General features: G+C 46.5%; 1 protein-coding gene across 1 annotated transcript in view; it reads left to right on the top strand.

The window, feature by feature from the left end:
• The window catches only part of ylpm1 (YLP motif containing 1), a 141,850-nt gene that overhangs the window by 78,641 nt on the left and 43,073 nt on the right, over nt 1-20,136 (top strand). The window contains 4 exon segments of the mRNA XM_086002717.1: nt 6,263-6,377; nt 7,095-7,320; nt 16,922-17,011; nt 19,861-20,035. Coding sequence (XP_085858843.1) covers nt 6,263-6,377; nt 7,095-7,320; nt 16,922-17,011; nt 19,861-20,035 — 606 coding nt within the window.

A 20,136-nucleotide genomic window follows, 5' to 3' on the forward strand; every position in this document is an offset into this window, starting at 1 on the left:
GAGACTCCTTAATAATGGACTCTAACATTTTACCAACCACAGATGTTAGGCTAACAGGTCTATAGTTTCCAGCCTTCTGCCTACTACCCTTTTTAAATAAGGGTGTTACATTAGCAGTTTTCCAATCTGCCGGGACCTTTGCTGAGTCCAGTGAGTTTTGGAAAATTATTACCAATGCATCCACAATCCCTACCGCTACTTCCCTCAAGACCCTAGGATGCAAGCCATCAGGTCCAGGGGATTTATCCGCCTTGAGTCCCATTATTTTACCAAGTACCACTTCCTTAGTGATTTTAATTGTATTTAGTTCCTCCCCCCCCTAGAGCCCCCTGTTTGTCCAGTGTTGGGATATTCTTAGTGTCCTCTACTGTAAAGACTGATACAAAATAATTGTTCAGTGTTTTTGCCATCTCCATGTTTCCCACCATTAATTTCCCGGTCTCATCCTCTAAGGGACCAACATTTACTTTAGCCACCCTTTTTCTTTTTATATAACTATAGAAACTTTTACTGTCTGTTTTTATATTTTTTGCTAATTTACTTTCATAATCTATCTTCACTTTCATAATCAATCTTTTTGTTATTTTTTGCTGTCTTTTAAAGACTTCCCAATCTTCCATCCTCCCACTAGATTTGGCTACCTTATATGCCCTTGTTTTTAGTCGGATACTATCCTTAATTACTTTACTTAGCCACGGATGGCTATCTTTTCTTTTACACCCTTTTTTCCTCAGTGGAATATATTTTTTTTGGAAGTTGTAAAATAACTCCTTAAATGTACACCACTGGTCATGTACCGTCTTACCCTTTAATCTATTTTCCCAGTCCACTCTAATTAATTCCGCTCTCATACCTTCATAGTCTCCTTTATTCAAGCTCAGCACGCTTGTTTGAGATCCAACCTTCTCACCCTCTAATTGAATATGGAATTCAACCATGTTATGGTCACTCATTCCAAGGGGATCCTTTACTAGGACATTTTTAATTAATCCCGTCTCATTACACAGGACCAGATCTAAGGTTGCTTGCCCCCTGGTCGGTTCAGTTACATACTGCTCAAGAAACCCATCCCTAATACACTCAATGAACTCTTCCTCAAGGCTGCTCTGCCCAATTTGATTTGTCCAGTAAGCTCTCCCTCCCTGTCCCACCCCCTCACTCTTTCCCTCCTTCACTCCCTCACCCTCTCTCTCCCTCCCTCCCCGTCTCTCCCTGCTTTACTCTCTCTCCCTCCCTCCCCTGTCCCTCTCCATCCCTCCCGCTCCTCTCCCTCCCTCCTCTCCCTCTCCTCTCTTCTCCATCCCTGCCTCCCCCTCTCCCCCCCCTGTCCACTCCCCCCTCCCTCCCCTTCTCCCCACCCTCCCTCCCCCTCTCCCCTCTCCACCCTCCCTCCCCCTCTCCTCCCTCCCCCTCTCCTCCCTCCCCCTCTCCTCACTCCCTCCTCCCTCCCTCCCTCTCCTCCCTCCCTCCCCCTCTCCTCCCTCCCTCCCCCTCTCCTCCCTCCCTCCCCCTCTCCTCCCTCCCTCCCCCTCTCCTCCCTCCCTCCCTCCCCCTCTCCTCCCTCCCTCCCCCTCTCCTCCCTCCCTCCCCCTCTCCTCCCTCCCTCCCTCCCCCTCTCCTCCCTCCCTCCCTCCCCCTCTCCTCCCTCCCTCCCTCCCCCTCTCCTCCCTCCCTCCCTCCCCCTCTCCTCCCTCCCTCCCTCCCCCTCTCCTCCCTCCCTCCCTCCCTCCCCCTCCCTCCCCCTCTCCTCCCTCCCTCTCCCTCTCCTCCCTCCCTCCCCCTCTCCTCCCTCCCTCCCCCTCTCCTCCCTCCCCCCCTCTCCTCCCTCCCTCCCCCTCTCCTCCCTCCCTCCCTCCCCCTCTCCTCCCTCCCTCCCCCTCTCCTCCCTCCCTCCCCCTCTCCTCCCTCCCTCCCTCCCCCTCTCCTCCCTCCCTCCCTCCCCCTCTCCTCCCTCCCTCCCTCCCCCTCTCCTCCCTCCCTCCCTCCCCCTCTCCTCCCTCCCTCCCCCTCTCCTCCCTCCCTCCCCCTCTCCTCCCTCCCTCCCCCTCTCCTCCCTCCCCCCCTCCCCCTCTCCCTCTCCCCATTTCCCCCCTCCCCCTCCCCTCCCTCCCCCCCTCCCTCCTCCCCTCCCTCCTCCCCCCTCCTCCCCCCTCCTCCCCCCCCCTCCCCTCCCCCCCCCTTCCCTCTCCACCCCCCCCCCTCCCTCCCGCCTTAGATGCGGTCCGGGCCGATTTTGATGCGCGCGCTGACTCCCGCCCCGTCAGCCTTTACTAAGATGGCAGCGGTGGCTGCGCTCGGCTCAGGCCCGCCCCTCCAACATTTACAAAGGTTCCGGGCATTGTCTAAACTGGCGACTAAAACAAATCGATCGGCGTCTGTCTCGGGGCCCATGGGGCAGCGGCATCGCGCCGGGAATCCGCTCAACTCAAGGCCCAGGCTTCCCGGTCTGCTAGGCCGCGCCCGGCGCCGGCACAGCCGCTCGAAATGGCTGTCAAAGTAGGCGAGCCTCCGGCCGAAGGGCAGGAGATCACTTCATTTCTAACTGTTCCTAAATACAATTTAAAACTGAAATAAATTGTTCTTTTCCTTAGTTCCCTAACACACAAAGTGTGGGGAAAAAAATCGTTAAGAATCAAGATGGCGGCCACTCACCTCGGTTCAGAATGATAAGGCCCGCCCACACACGCACTGATTGGTCAACCATCAGGTCACTGAACTGTAGGATTGGTCAATTGTCAAGTCACTCAACTGTAGGATGGCCCGCCCGCCCGCACGTGCAATGAACCCGCCCCCGTGACGCAGCGATTGGTCAACTGTCAGGTCGGTCGACCGTACGATTGGTCAACCTTCACGTCACTCAATGCTAATGAGCAAATGAGCAGAACTTTTCCCATTTAATGAGCGGAATTTTGAACGTTTTTTGGATACCGTGGGCACAATTTTTGTCTGACGGAAAAGTAAATACGCTTATGACCGTTCCGGAATTGTAAGCTTTCTTTTGATGCAACACGCGTGTAGGTACGCTCTATAACTTTCGAATGTATAGAAGACAGACAGACAGAAGAGCAATTATATATATATATCTATCTATCTATCTTCTTGTATATATAATAAAGTGGTCGATCTGTCTGTCATTCCGTCTGTCTGTCTGTATTGAATAAACTCGAAAGTTATAGAGCATATCTACACGTGTGTTACATCGAAAGAAAGCTTACGATTCCAGAACCGTCATAAGCGTATTTACGTTTCGGCGAGACAAAAATTGCGCCCGCGGTATCCAAAAACCGTTCAACATTCCGCTCGTTATCCGCTCATTAGCATCGAGTGAGGTCGACCAGTCGTACGGTCGAGCGACCCGACGGTCGACCAATCGCTGCGTGGCGGGGGCGGGTTCCTGGCGCGTGCGGGTGGGCCTTCCTAGAGTCGAGTGACGGGACGATTGACCAATCCTACGCTTCGGTGACTTGACGGTCCACCAATCGGTGCGTGTGTGGGCGGGCCTTATCGTTCTGACCCGAGGTGAGTCGCCGCCATCTTGATTCCAAACTTTTCATTTCTTTTTCCCGCTTTCTGCGTGTTTCTTTTCAAATCTACATTTCCAGCAAAAAAAAAGTTGCTTTTAAAACACACATTGTTTTTTTAAAAAGTTAATTCATTTGTAAATCTTTTCTGTAACATCTAGAATTTTCCTACCTTTAACCGTTTTTCCAGGCCTGTAAGCCTGGGCCTTTGTTGCCCAGCCACGCCCGAGCTAGGCACTTCCCGTCGCGCTGAACAAGCGGCTCGCGATCGCCTCCATCTTTGTGAAGGCTGGAGGGGGCGGGCCTGAGCCGAGCTTCGCCGTCGCCGCTATGTTAGTAAAGGCGGGTGGGGCAGGAGTCAGCGCGCGCGACTTGAGTCCGGCCGGGCCTCAGGCGGTAGGTTGCGTGGCGGTGTATCTCTGCTCTTGAAGCCGGCTCGGGCAGGGCTCGGGAGATCGTGGGGGGGGGGGGGGGGGTGGGGGAGCGGGGCTCGGGGCTTCGGAGATCGGGCCTCGGGAGGGCGGGGCTCGGGACATCGGGGGGCGGAGCTCGGGGACTCCCCCTTCCCCCCTCTCCCTTCCCCCTTCCGCCCCCTCATCTCCCCCTCCTCCCTCCCCCTTACCCCCCCCTCCCCCTTCCCCCCTCTCTCTCCCCCGGTCGCTCGCTCTCTCTCTTCCCCCCCGGTCGCTCTCTCTCTTCCCCCCCGGTCGCTCTCTCTCTTCCCCCCGGTCGCTCTCTCTCTCTTCCCCCCGGTCGCTCTCTCTCTCTTCCCCCCCGGTCGCTCTCTCTCTCTCTTCCCCCCCGATCGCGCTCTCTCTCTCTTCCCCCCCCCGGTCGCTCGCTCTCTCTCTTCCCCCCGGTCGCTCTCTCTCTCTCTTCCCCCCCCCCGGTCGCGCTCTCTCTCTCTTTCCCCCCCGGTCGCTCTCTCTCTTCCCCCCGGTCGCTCTCTCTCTCTCTCTCTCTTCCCCCCCGGTCGCTCTCTCTCTCTCTCTCCCCCCCGGTCGCTCTCTCTCTCTCTCTCCCCCCCGGTCGCGCTCTCTCTCTCTTCCCCCCCGGTCGCGCGCTCTCTTCCCCCCCGGTCGCGCGCTCTCTTCCCCCCCGGTCGCGCGCTCTCTTCCCCCCCCGGTCGCTCTCTCTCTCTTTTCCCCCCGGTCGCGCGCTCTCTTTCCCCCCGGTCGCTCTCTCTCTTTCCCCCCGGTCGCTCTCTCTCTTTCCCCCCGGTCGCTCTCTCTCTTTCCCCCCGGTCGCTCTCTCTCTTTCCCCCCGGTCGCGCTCTCTCTTTCCCCCCGGTCGCGCTCTCTCTCTCTCCCCCCGGTCGCTCTCTCTCTCTCCCCCCGGTCGCTCTCTCTCTTTCCCCCCGGTCGCGCTCTCTCTTTCCCCCCGGTCGCGCGCTCTCTTTCCCCCCGGTCGCTCTCTCTCTTTCCCCCCGGTCGCTCTCTCTCTTTCCCCCCCGGTCGCTCTCTCTCTTTCCCCCCGGTCGCTCTCTCTCTTTCCCCCCGGTCGCGCTCTCTCTTTCCCCCCGGTCGCGCTCTCTCTTTCCCCCCGGTCTCGCTCTCTCTTTCCCCCCGGTCGCTCTCTCTCTCTCTCTCTCTCTTCCAACAACAACATGCCCTGAAAAGACCCTCGGCACCGCCGGGCACTTCAGCTAGTAGATACATATATAGATGTCTGTAGGAACTTTACAGAGAAATAGTAAGAGAAACAGAGTGCTCAGCATTTAGGAAGGGGTGACCGAAAGTTTGGGTGGAAGGATGGTTTGAGAAAGTTTTTCAGGGGAGTGAGAAGTGGAAAGGCAAATGAATTGAGGAAGGGAGATGAAGAGAGGCAGCTGAAGGCTCTGCCACCAATGCTGGGGTGTAGGGATGGGCAATACACAGAAGGCCAGAATCCAAAGACTAAAGAAGGGAAGTAAGTCTGGAGGAGGTTGCAGTGTAGAGCAAGAGGGCCATGGAGAGATTTGAAAACTAGGGTGGAGACTTTAGATGTTGGGGGACAGCTAGCCAGTGTAGGTCCATGAGGGTGAAAGGCAGGCAGAGGCTTCATATATGGCAGAGTACAAACATCTGCGTTTTTGGACAAGTTGGAGCTTTTGGTGCATCTTTATAGCTACCTGGTAAAGGTTGGGAACCTGAATGGAGAGTAAACTGAAGTTAACCTCCATTTTCCAATCTGTGGCATAGTGGAGTGGTATACTAGTGATTGATGTATCTTTAAATACTAATTGAAAAATAACTGAAGTATTTGCTCTCTTCATACCACTTTAATTGCCTCTGATCTTTTTGAACTACTAATTGAAGGGAACTTTTAGAAGCGGCTTTCCTCATGAACATTAAAGGCAAGGTGTACTTTAGGATCAGTTGTGCCAGTTAACGAGAGAGTTACTCCATATCAGGGCTGCAGCATCAAAATATCACAAAGTAGTAATATTTAGCAAAAGGTACTTCAATGTGTTTCTGGAAAGAGAATTGGAATTTTCACATTCTCTCTCTCGGGATAATTTTCCACTGAATGTGTTCAAAAGTCCAAGAAAAATATGTCAAATCTGTGCTATTGTGCATGAAGCAGGACAGGCATTTTTAGCTCGGAAATGTTGCACTAGCATCCCAGGTCACTAGAATCAAGGATTGAGTCTGCCATACTGGATGGTGAACATGTGGCTTTCTGATTTTGTTGCTAATAACATTGCCTCCTTCACCAGAATGATGCTCAGTGATTTACCTTTTCTTTCTGTGGTATTTCAGTGAGCTACAGGAGATTGAGAGAATACCTCTTCTGCCTGGCAAAACGGATTCCACGGGAATTCCTCCTGCAATTCAAGATTATCAGAACACTGAAGCTGGTCAAGACTTTTACAAGGTAAGAAAATAGCCAGCCAGCATTCCAGGTCAAGAACTGGATAATGCCAGATTCGAGTTGGCTGCAATAATTGCATAAAGAAGTTCTCCTGCAACATATCATGAAAGTGGGTTGCATGTCATTTTGCCATCTTCAATACCGACACAAGATACTGCTCACAGACGGTCAGTTCAGACACCTGTGAAATGTAAATAATATCCCACAACTTGTTGTTGTGTATTCTCTGCCACCTTGGCATTGAAGAAGAAAGACTTGGTGACCTCCGCCCGTGCTGCTCTATATTCATTCAGTTACTGAAGGATGAAGTGTCAATCACGTAGTGAGAGTTAGAGTCATGGGTGACCAGACTTGATAGGGATGGCAGGTTCCCTTTCCCGAAGGATATCAGTGAGCCAATTGGCTCTTTACAATTATCTGGCAGCTTTTGTGGTAACTTTTTTCTGGTGCCAGGCCGCAAATGACCCAAATTTACAGTTCAATTTTGCAGTGGAATTTGAGCTCGTGACCTCCGGGGTTGCTAATTCAGTATCAGCCTTGAATGATGAGCCCTCCCAATTTTTTCCTCCTTTGTGTTATTGCGAGACAGCTTATATAGTTTCTCTACTATAAACAAAGCGCTTCCTATTATATATGTGGCTTTTGATATTTTGAAAATTGTGGCAGTTGTGCTCTACCCAAATATTTAATTAACCTCATTTTTCCTAATCATCATTGTAGGAAAGGGCAAGCACTGAAAACTCTATACTTGGCCCTGTCCCGCCGGAAGCTCCCATCCAGTCAGAGCGTTGGGACACAGATACATTCCATGGTTTGTGGGATTCTGGGACTGAACCCAAAAATCCTGATTCCAATTATGGTTACAATGAGCCTTCACCAGTCTCTACCGCTGCACTGAACAAACAACCACCTATTCAGAAAACGGTTGATTATGGACACGGGCGCGGTGAGTATGAAATCAACAACAACAACTTCTTGCATAGAAACATAGAAGATAGGAGCAGGAGTAGGCCATTCGGCCCCTCGAGCCTGCTCCGCCATTCAATGAGATCATGGCTGATCATCCAAATTCAGTATCCTGTCCCTGCCTTCTCCCCATATCCCTTGATCCCTTTAGCCTTAAGAAATATATCCAACTCCTTCTTGAATATATTTAATGAACTGGCCTCCACCGCCCTCTGTGGCAGAGAATTCCACAGGTTCACAACTCTCTGGGTGAAGAAATTCCTCCTCATCTCAGTCCTAAATGGCTTACCCCTTATCCTTAGACTATGACCTCTGGTTCTGGACTCCCCGGCCATCGGGAACATCCTTCCTGCATCTAGTCTGTCCAGGCCTGACAGAATTTTATAGGTTTCGATGAGATCCCCTCTCAATCTTCTAAACTCCAGTGAGTATAAGCCAAATCGACACAATCTCTCCTCATACATCATTCCTGCCATCCCAGGCACCAGCCTGGTGAATCTTCGCTGCACTCCTTCCATGGCAAGAACGTCCTTCCTCAGGTAAGGCGACCAAAACTGCACACAATACTCAAGGTGCGGTCTCACCAAGGCCCTGTACAACTGCAGCAAGACATCCTTGTTCCTGTACTCGAACCCTCTTGCTACGAAGGCCAACATACCATTTGCCTTCTCAACCGCCTGCTGCACCTGCATGCTTACCTTCAGCGACTGGTGGACAAGAACACCCAGGTCTCTCTGCACTTTCCCTTCTCCCAATCTATTGCCATTCAATAGATTGCATATATATAGCGCCTTTTACGGAGTAAAAACGTCCCAAAGCGCTTCAGGAATGTTTCAAAGAAAATTTGACACCGAGCCACATAAAGACCTACATTCATAAGAACATAAGAAATAGGAGCAGGAGTAGGCCAATCGGCCCCTCGAGCCTGCTCCGCCATTCAATAAGATCATGGCTGATCTGATCCTAACCGCCAATCTACTATCACAGAACCATCTCCTGAATCTAACAGAATTAGACACACGAAATAGGAGCAGGATCAGGCTACACGGCCCCTGGGCCCACTCTGCTACCCACAGGGCCATGACCGATCCGAACCTAGACTCATGTCCAAATTCCTGCCCGCTCCCCGTAACCCTTAATTCCCTTTACTTCTAGGAAACTGTCTATTTCTGTTTTAAATTTATGTAATGATGTAGCTTCTACAGCTTTTTGGGGCAGCATATTCCATGGACCTACCACCCTCTGAGTGAAGTAGTTCCTCCTCATCTCAGTTTTGAAAGAGCAGCCCCTTATTCTAAGACTATGCCCCCTAATTCTAGTTTCACCAATCATCGGGAACATCCTCCCCGCATCCACCCGATCCAAACCCTTCACAATCTTACATGTTTACATCTTACAATAAGATCGCCTCTCATTCTTCTGAACTCCAATGAGTAGAGTCCCAATCTACTCAACCTCTCCTCATATGGCCATCCCCTCATCCCCGGGATTAACCGAGTGAACCTTCTTTGTACTGACTCGAGAGCAAGTATGTCTTTTCTTAAGTATGGACACCAAAACTGTATGCAGTATTCCAGGTGCGGTCTCACCAATACCTTGTACAACTGAAGCAATACCTCCCTATTTTTATATTCTATCCCCCTAGCAATGAAAGCCAACATTCCATTGGCCTTCTTAATCACTTGCTGCACCTGCATACTAACCTTTTGAGTTTCGTGCACCAGGACCCCCAGATCCCTTTGTACTTCAGTACTTTCCAGTTTCTTGCCATTAAGATAATAACTTGCTCTACGATTTTTCCTGCCAAAGTGCATAACCTCACACTTTCCAGTATTGTATCCCATCTGCCAAATCTCTGCCCACTTACTTAGCCTGCCTATGTCCCCTTGCAGGTTTTTTATGTCCTCCTCACACTACTTTCCCCCCCATCTTAGTATCATCTGCAAACTTTGATATGTTACACTCGGTCCCCTCCTCCAAATCGTTAATATAGATTGTAAAGAGTTGGGGACCCAGCACTGACCCCTGCGGAACACCACTAGTTACTGATTGCCAGTCTGAGAATGAACCATTTATCCCAACTCTCTGCCTTCTGTTAGATAGCCAATCCTCTATCCATGCCAGAATATTACCCCCAATCCCGTGATTTTTTATCTTAAGCAATAATCTTTTGTGTGGCCCCTTGTCAAATGCCTTTTGGAAGTCTAAATACACTACGTCCACTGGTTCCCCTTTATCCACCCTATATGTTACTTCCTCAAAGAACTCCAGCAAATTTGTCAAACATGACTTCCCCTTCATAAAACCATGCTGACTTTGTCCTATTAAATTATGATTATCCAAATGTCCTGTTACTGTCTCCTTAATAATGGACTCCAAAATTTTACCTACCACAGATGTTAGGCTAAATGGTCTATAGTTTCCAGCCTTCTGTCTACTGCCCTTTTTAAATAAGGGTGTTACATTAGCAGTTTTCCAGTCTGCCGGGACCTTTGCTGAGTCCAGGGAGTTTTGGAAAATTATTACCAATGCATCCACAATCCCTACCGCCACTTCCCTCAAGACCCTAGGATGTAAGCCATCCGGTCCAGGTGATTTATCCGCCTTGAGTCCCATTATTTTACCACTTCCTTAGTGATTTTGATCGTGTTTAGCTCCTCCCCCCTATAGCCCCCTGTTTGTCCAGTGTTGGGATATTCTTAGTGTCCTCTACTGTAAAGACTGATACAAAATATTCATTCAGTGTTTTTGCCATCTCCATATTTCCCACCATTAATTTCCCGGTCTCATCCTCTAAGGGACCAACATTTACTTAAGCCACCCTTTTTCTTTTTATATAACTATAAAAACTCTTACTATCTGTTTTTATATTTTTTGCTAATTTACTTTCATAATCTATCTTCCCTTCCTTAATTAATCTTTTTGTTATTTTTTGCTGTCTTTTAAAGTTTTCCCAATCCTCTATCCTCCCACTAGATTTGGCTACCTTATATGCCCTTGTTTTTAGTCGAATACTATCCTTAATTTCTTTACTTAGCCACGGATGGCTGTCTTTTCTTTTACACCCTTTTCTTCTCAGTGTAATATATATTTTTTGGAAGTTGTAAAATAACTCCTTAAATGTACACCACTGATCATGTATCGTCTTACCCTTTAATCTATTTTCCCAATCCACTCTACTCAATTCCACTCTCATACCTTCATAGTCTCCTTTATTCAAGCTTAGCACGCTTGTTTGAGATCCAACCTTCTCACCCTCTAATTGAATATGGAATTCAACCATGTTATGGTCACTCATTCCAAGGGGATCCTTTACTAGGACATCTTTAATTAATCCTGTCTCGTTACACAGGACCAGATCTAAGGTTGCTTGCCCCCTGGTCGGTTCAGTTACATACTGCTCAAGAAACCCATCCCTAATACACTCAATGAACTCATCCTCAAGGCAGCCCTGCCCAATTTGATTTGTCCAATTAATATGATTGTTAAAATCCCCCATAATTATAGATGTTCCCTTATTACAAGCCTCAACTATTTCCTGATTGATACTCCGTCCAACAGAGTTGCAACTGTTCGGAGGCCTATAGACTACGCCCACTAGTGTTTTTTTCCCCTTATTATTCCTTATCTCCACCCAAACTGTTTCATTATCCTGATGTTTTGACCCAATATCATTTCTCTGTATTACAGTGATTCCTTCCTTTATTAACATAGCCACCCCACCTCCCCTTCCTTCCTGCCTGTCCTTCCTGATCGTTAAATAACCTGGTATGTTTAATTCCCAGGCATTGTCACCCTGCAGCCATGTTTCTGTAATGGCCACAAGATCATACCCATATGTAGTTATTTGTGCCATTAACTCGTCTATTTTGTTACGAATGCTACGTGCATTCAGATAGAGAACTTTCAAATATGTTTTGTGACACTTAGTTCCTGCTTTTGCCCTTTTTATTACTTTACCTTTTACTCCATACCTTCTGCCCCTTCCTGACACGCTCTGGTTTTTAATTTCCCCACTGCTACCTAAGTCTATGACCTTCTCTGTTGTCATTTTTATTATTTGCTCTCCAGGAACCTCCCCCCCCCACTAGTTAGTTTAAAGCCCTCTCTACAGCCCTAGTTATATGATCCGCCAGGACTCTAGCCCCAGCACTGGCCAAGTGAAGCCCGTCCCAACGGAACAGCTCCCTCCTGCCCCAGTACTGGTGCCAGTGGCCCAGGAAGCAAAACCCATTTCTCCCACACCAGTCTTTGAGCCACGCATTTAACTCTCTAATTTTATTTGTCCTAGCCAAATTCGCTCGTGGCTCAGGTAATAATCCAGAGATTATTACCCTTGAGGTTCTGTCTTTTAATTTGACCCCTAGCTGCTCATACTCCTTTAACAGAACCGGCTTCCTAGTCCTATCTACGTCGTTTGTACCAACAAGGACCACGACAACTGGATCCACCCCCTCCCACTGCAAGTTTCTTTCCAGCCCAGAGGAGATGTCCTTAACCCTGGCTCCGGGTAGGCAACACAGCCTACGGGACTCTCGCTCTCGGCTGCAGAGAACTCTATCTATCCCCCTAATAATACTATCCCCTACCACTACAACATTTCTATTTACTCCCCCCTCTTGAATGGCCCCCTGTTCCACGGTGCTGTGGCCAGGTTGCTCATCCTCCCTGCAGTCCCTGCTCCTGTCCCCACAGGGAGTAAAAACCTCGAACCTGTTGGACAAGAGCAAGGGCTGCGGCTCCTCCAACACTACCTCCTGGATCCCCGTACCTGCCTCACTCGTAGTCACACTGTCCTGTCCCTGACCATGGGCTACATCTGAATTAATTAACTTCATAGGTGTGACCATCTCCTGAAACACAGAGTCCAGTAACTTCTCCCCCTCCCTGATGTGTCGCAGTGTCTGAAGCTCAGACTCCAGCTCATCAACACGGAGCTGGAGTTCCTGTAGCAGCAGACACTTGTCACAGATGTAATCACCGTGAGCCTCAATGGGGTTCACCGGCTCCCACATCTCGCAACAGTAACACATCACCTGCTCCATTCTATGTAATTAATTAAATTTTTTATTGTTAGTTATGGACACCCTCTGCCCGATTATAGATGCTAGTATCCCCTTTAATTTATTGGATTTAAATTAAATCAATCCCTTTAATTACACCAGTTAAATGGTTCACCAACAGTCACTCTGCACCAGAAAGGCCTTATTAACTGCAACCCACAGAGTTAAAGTTTGAAAAGAGCACCTAACACCCCACTTACCCTAACTCACACTTACCAAAACTCACAGCACTCTCTGCTGACCTCGCACTAGCAATGGTCTTTTTATCCTGTTTGTTTGTTTACAGCCAAATGAGTCACCCCTGCTGATTGGTTAGAAAACTGGTTTTCACTGCCTGCTGTGCCAATTTACTCCTACTGCAGTGTAACTTTGTTTTACTCTTCTTAAACCAACAGAATCCCAAATACTTAACTTTTCACCTTAAACTGCTTAAGTAATCTTATCAAGAATGATTTAAAGAGAAATAACAATTAAGCGTATAGCACCTTTCACGACCTCAGGGCATCCCAAAGCACTTTACAGCCAATTAAGTACTTTTAAAGTGTAGTCGCTGTTGTAATGTAGGAAACGCGACATCCAGTTTGTGCACAGCAAGCTCCCACAATCGGCAATGTGAAAAAGACCAGATAATCTGTTCTTGTTCTGTTGATTGAGGAATAAATATTGGTCAGGACATCGGGGAGAACTCCCCATCTCCTCTTCAAAATAGTGCCATGGGATCTTTTATGTCTACCCGAGAGAGCAGACGGCGCTTCAGTTTAATGTCTCATCCGAAAGACGGCACCTCCAACAATGCAGCACTCCCTCAGCACTGGAGTGTGAGCCTAGATTTTTGTGCTCAAGTCTCTGGAGTGGGTCTTGAACCCCCCAACCTTCTGACCTTAGGGGCAAGGGTGCTATCCACGGAGCCATGGCTGACACCTAACATAAGGCTGATATGAGATATTAGGACAGACTTGGTCAAAGAGGTTGATTTTAAGGAGGAGAGAGGGGTAGAGGGGCAGAGGGGTTTAGGGAGGGAATTCCAGAGTTTAAGGCCTAGGCAGCTGAAAGCACGGCCGCCAATGGTGGAGCGATTAAAATCGGGGATGCACAAGAGGCCAGAATTAGAGGAGCACAGAGATCTGAGAGGGTTGTAGGATTGGAGGAGGTTACAGAGACAGGGAGGGGTGAGGCCATGGAGAGATTTGAAAACCCGGATGAAAATTTTAAAATGGAGACGTTGCCAGACCGGGAGCCAATGTAGAACAGCGAGCACAGGGGTGATCAGTGAATAGGACTTGGCGCAAGTTAGGATACGGACAGCAGAGCTTTGGATGAGCTCACGTTTATGTAGCGTGGCAGATGGAAGGCTGACCAGGAGAGCATTGGAATAGTCAAGTCTAGAGGTAACAAATACCAAATACTTCTTGAGAGTTTGGATGCACAAGGTAACGGATTGATCTATCTGTTACATCAGGCTTTTACTCTTGGTTTGTTCAGGGAAGAGAGGTATTGCTTGGTTTTTATCCCAATCTCAAGATTTTATGTCATGCACCAATCCTGGGCAAGATGGTAGGTAGGTGATTTTACAGTGGTTGCTGGGAGAGTGACTTGTTTGGACTGAGTTTCTGATTTTTGAACCATCTGGTGTCTTTCACATTTTCCAACAGTATAATGAGATTGGAACCTGCCATGTCGCAGTTACATGAGTTAGCTCATATGCTACCACTTTGGGTACACTACATTGGAGTTGTAAATGTCAAATTTATAGATCTTGAGTTTACCTTTGATGTTTTTGGGTATCTGTTCTCAAATAAGCAAAGCAGCCCCCAGCAGCTTTATGATCTTCCTAATGGTGCCTTTATTTCAAGGAACCTTGCTGCTTCTAATACTACATCAAATTTTATAAATCTGGCCTGATAACCGAGCTGCCAGCACATCCCTTATGCACCCTTGCAATGAATTTTGGATGGGACTGAAAAACGAAAGGGGGATGTCGTAGGGATTTGTTTTGGAGAGTGTTTAAACGCAGACTGCTGGTTAAGGAATCTTGATGCTGTAGCTGAAACTCAATATAGATGCAATTAAGAATCCACAATAGGAATGTTTATTAAAAAAAAAAAAAAAAAAAACGATTGCAGACAAAATACATATTCCGCCCAGAAATTCCGGTCGGAGGCTTCCCGTGGGCGTAAGCCCCTGACCTGCATGAACGAACCGCGCCGACCGTTATGCTCTGGGCCCGCGCTGAATTCCGTTGCTGTGCCGCCTCAAGCTGTTGGTGTGCAGGGCCCGCGTATCCCAGAGGCGCAGGTGGTTCGCAGCGTCCCTGGGATCACGTGGGCCACGGGGAGCCAATCAGAGCAGGGAATCTCCATTCATAGAGATCACCCCCAAAACAGAAGTAAAACTTCAAATAAATTTTTTTTTAAATCACGTTTTTAAAATGACTATAAATTACATAAATTAACTATTTTAAACAAAAATTTAAATTTTTGAAAAAAATAAAGTATTTTAAAATGATAAATCTGTGGAAAATTGTTTTTACTTTTCCTTTCTTCACCTCTTACCTTGTTAAAAGCAGACCTTGCTCCTGCTTTTCCAGGCGCAGCTGTTTCAGACTTACCTGGACTGAAGCAACTGTGAAAAAAGCGGAAGTTGCAGCCGTACGCGCTGCCTCTCCGGCGCAGGCGTTTGAACTGTGAAGACCTTTCTCCTTTGAACGGAAGTTCCAGTTTCCAGCGCATGCACAGTGCATGCGTAAAACTGGCACTTCCATTGGCCCTACGGGTGAGTACACAGCGCGTACGCACCCGTAGGGAACGCAATTTCAGGACCATTACAGAAAACACCATTCTGTGAAACATTAACATAGGTTCCAACAGGTAGGAGTAGATTTGTTCTTAAGGAAGAATCATTTTCTGTTGTAAAAACTCTTTCCTGTTGTCTTGAGTTGATCCAGGTGATTTGGTCTGTTCTATCATATTTTATTTACTTTTCATGTTCTGTTTTCTTGCTGTATCCATTAAATCTATAATTTGTAGCTCCCTTCTGAAAATGAATAAGGTGGCAAATTGGCAACCTGAAAGATAACTAGTAGTTTGTGAACCAAAATGCAAAATTAATATAGAGAGAAATACAGCAGAAAATGGTTAGGAAATAGTGAATTATTTAAATCCAAAAATTGCATAAATAATAAATGTCCTAAATAAAAATGACGGCACTGTGACCTATTTGGTTTCAGCTATATAAACACATATATTTAGTTAACAGTAATTTAAGCTGTATGCATAAATATGTATAACGTGAAGTTGGGGTCAAGAATGTAAGATATGTGTGATGCAGAATTTAAATGCAACGAACCATATAGTCACATTTGGAATGCTGTACAAATCGGGTGCAATAGGCTCAGCACTTACTCAGGTGGGAAGGCCAGAAACCTGAAGGGATCTTGCACCAAATACAGCAGAACAGGAGCCAGACACTGAACTTTACACCTAGTTAGGTATAGCATAAATAGAATCAAGGAGATGTTTCACAAGACAGATTTGGATGAAGATGGCTCTTTAGCCTATTTGATGTCATCCTTCTACATTACTAACCCTACTATCTTCCCATCACAGATTTTCCTTGTTTCTTCAATCTATGCAATGTTCTAGCAACCTATAGGAGTTATTGTTCACCTTCTGCATGAAGAAAAACTTCCTGACCTCTGTCTCAAATTTCCATTGCACACCTTGAACCCCTGCCCTATTGCTCTGGTACATGCAAAGTAATTGTTTCTGGGCAACTTTCTCTTTCGTGTTAAATATCATATGTACCTTTGGGAAGTTCCCTCCAAGAAATCTCTTCAACGCTTGAAGGGCTTTGGCTTATCAAGTAGTTTCTTGTAGCTTTTCCCCAGTAGCAGGGATCAGCCTTATTGTTGTCCTTTGCATTATCTGTATGACCTGGATTTACAGCAATCAGAACTAAATGCGCTGCTCTAGGTACTGTGTCCAGACCACAGCATTGTACACTTTCAATGTTATCCCTGGGATTTTAATTTAAGTGATTTAGCAATGTAACCCAGGCAAAAAAGAACAGAAATTCCTAGAGTGTAAATGTGTTGACCAGCTCCCCTTAATTTAATGGCATATTCATGGACCTAGTTTTTTTGGGAACACTTACATTGAATGTAGATGACAGGAGGGAGGCATCTCTTGTTGGCAGCACTGCTTTAATATAAACATGCCTATAAAGACCTAAGATTACCTTCTGGTCCATTTAGAGTGAGCCGATATTTCAGGCTGAATATTTTCCTTTGAAGGTTAATTTTTTTCCAGTTGATACAATGTTTCCCAACAAAGTCCTTTTTAAAAAAAAAATGTTCAGATTTACTAGCTACTCTGTTGAGATTGTGCAGATGTGTGGAGATCTAATGAAATGAAAACCTGTAAAATTCTCTGACAAAATGTGGTGGTGTAGATTTCATTTTCAAGGCGTTTACTTTTAAGTTAATTCTCTTTTAAAATAGGTGATTTTTTTCACTTTCAGATGCAGGAGCAGGAAGGGTTGAACAGATCCCATATGGAGAACGAGTTTCACTCGGTCCTGAGCCAATACGAGAACGGATGTATGATAAAGGTAGTACAAATTGTGTTTATTATATAGTACCTTTCTTGATCTCGGGACACCCCAAAGAGCTTTACAGCCAATGAAGTGCAAGGTTAATTATTGCTTGCCCATTATTTTAGTAGCTACATTTTTCAAAACTCATTTAAAAAAAAAAAAAAAAAGTTCAGGATGAATCGCATGTTTATCTAGATTGTATATCTATGCTTTATATGAGCAAACCTCATTTGGGTATGTTTAGAGGTAAGTGTACATTTTTCTACTTCATTTCATTCCCAAATATTTATTACAAAAGCAGAATTAACTTTTGAAAAACAGTAAGTTAATTTTTGTTGAAAAGAAATCAAATGGAATTTATTTTTCTCTAATGGAATGATTTTCTAGGTTTAGGAGTTTTCTGTATAATTCGGTATTTTATCCATCAATATCATAATACCTTTGGTTCTTTAGAATTTAATTGCCATAGCATTATTCAAACAGCAAGTTAAAATTTTATGTGGATTTTTGGTGCTTGATAGTCAACTGTTTAGTGATTAGTTGGAGACAAGAACAAACAAACGGGAAGAGGCGCTAACTTGAGAGACCCCCTTGCGGTGTGGCAGCCTATTTTCTTCACTGGCAATGATGGGCCAAAATGCATGTATCTTCCAATGTTGGAGTACTTACTGCACGCTTGATGTCACTATAGCATGCACACCTCCAGTCTGTTGGCCACTAAAAGGAAAAAGCCGCACAGGAGTCCTGTAAACAGATACAGGACCAGGAATTGCGGTCGGTATATGGCCTTTGAAATGGACAGGCATGCACTAAATCCCGAACTTGCGATCTGTCAAGTTCCGACTGGACAGATGATCCGCACCGACGGGGAAATCCTAATTGCTAGCGCAGAGATATTAGAATCATAGAATGGTTACAGCACAGAGGGAGGCCATTCGGTCTGTCGAGCCCATGCTGGCTCTCTGCAAGAGCACTTCAGCTAGTCCCACTACCCTGCCCTTTCCCCATCGCCCTGCAAATCCTTTTCCTTCCGGTACTTATTCAATTCCCTTTTGAAAGCCACGATTGAGTCTGCCTCCACCACCCTTTCAGGCAGTGCATTCCAGATCATAACCACTCGCTGCGTTAAAAAGTTTTTCCTCATGTCACCTTTGGTTCTTCTGCCAATCACCTTGAATCTTTTTCCTCTGGTTCTCAAACCTCCCGCCAATGGGAACAGTTTCCCCCTATCTACTCTGTCCAGGCGCCTCATGATTTTGAACACCTCTATCAAATCTCCTCTCAATCTTCTCTGCTCTAAGGAGAACAACCCCAGCTTCTCCAGTCTATCCACGTAGCTGAAGTCCATCATCCTTGGAACCATTCTTGTAAATCTTTTCTGCACTCTCTCTAAGGCCTTCACATCCTTCCTAAAGAGCGGTGCCCAGAATTGGACACAATACTCCAGTTGAGGCCGAACCAGTGTTTTATACAGGTTCATCATAACTTCCTTGCTTTTGTACTCTATGCCTCTATTTATGAAGCCCAGGATCCTGTCTGCTTTTTTAACCACTTTCTCAACCTGTGCTGTCACCTTCAACGATTTGTGCACATATACCCCAGGTCTCTCTGTTCACGCACCCCCTTTGGAATTGGGCTAATTACCCACCAACTGCCCAGAAATTACACCTGAAAATTTTACAGCTGGTGCAAAGAGGTGCAGGGCCTGACTGCACAGCGTAAGGGGATTACCTCCTGACAAATCCAAATACAGGAAACTCTCAATTTACCGGCACCTAAATAACTGGAAATCTCTGTTAACCGGCAAAATTCAGGAGTAGGTTCAGGTAAGTTTTACTTCATAATAGTGGCCGTTCCTGGATCTGTGGCCGTTCCTGGATCTGTGGCTGTGTAACGGGGTTCTTGCACCTGTTGCTAAGCAGCAGGGAAGCCTGGATTTGTTGCTGTTTACGGATCCCTCGTACCTTTTACTATACCTCGCTGTAATCCGGACTTTTTGATAAACCGGCACCACGCCGGTCCTGTCGGTGCCGGATAAAAAGAGTTTCCTGTAATGTTAAAAGCTATATGAGGCTGGAAATGGAAGCATTTTAGGATTTTGTCCATAAAAAGTAATTGTACATGAAAAGTTTGGAGGACGCAGTTGCTACATTGAGAGTTTTTTTTGCATCTATGTGGAGCATAAGCTTAAAAAGAAATCCGTTCAGAAAATGAAGGAAAGGGGAAAAAAAACCCTCATTACTAGAGTCTTCCGGGATTTAATGTGCAGAAACATTATGTTATAAATAATGAGTGAATTTCTGTTTGCTGATTGGCGCACCGGCCCACGTGATTCCAGGTACGTTTCCGCACACGGTGCACCCCTGGGATCCGTGGGCCACTACGGTGCCCTCTACTACACAGCGTCAGCCAGCAAGTTCTCGAAGGAGGGTCCCCATCAGTTAACTGCGCATTCTGTTCGGATGCCGGTGGCGTAATCCGTAGTTACGCTGCTGACCGTAAAATCCAGGCCATACTCTTTTTTTTTAAAAACACTTCATTACTAACTATATGAAGGTGACGCACAGATAAAGTACTCGCCACTGGCAATAGTTACCTAATCAAGTGTCTTCTGCTTTAAATGGCCAGTATCCTGAAAACATTTGTTGACACTTGTTAACATAAACCTAACTTGCAGTTGCTATAAACAGTATTCAATTTATGGTCAACTCTTTCATGCAGTCAAGCTTATTAATTCTTGCCATTTGTCCCAACGATGTCATCAGCAGTCACAAGTTTAAATAAAAAGCAATTGAGAAATCCACTCGACTAAATGAGTCAAATAGTCTTCAGACCTCACATATAAGTGTTTCTCTCCCATTCAGATTCTCTGGGCCCTCGAGATCGTTATGGAGACAGAGATCCATTTTTGGAACGAAGAGGAGATCCATATTTGGACCGCAGAGACTATGATCGAGAGCGTGACCTATACAGGGACAGGCCGGTGGGCGATTACGAGAGGGAAGGATTTGAGCGTGAACGATTTGGGCGTGAGGAAAGGTAAGCATTGGACCTGTTTTAATATGTCATTACTCAAGATGAAGAATTAACATGCTGAGAAAGCGTTTCATACCAAGTAAGTATACAAAGGCAGCCAAGAT

The sequence above is a fragment of the Somniosus microcephalus genome, chromosome 12, assembly GCF_052327205.1.
Source record: "Somniosus microcephalus isolate GS21.2 chromosome 12, FLI_Smic_1.0, whole genome shotgun sequence".
Lineage (NCBI taxonomy): Eukaryota > Metazoa > Chordata > Chondrichthyes > Squaliformes > Somniosidae > Somniosus > Somniosus microcephalus.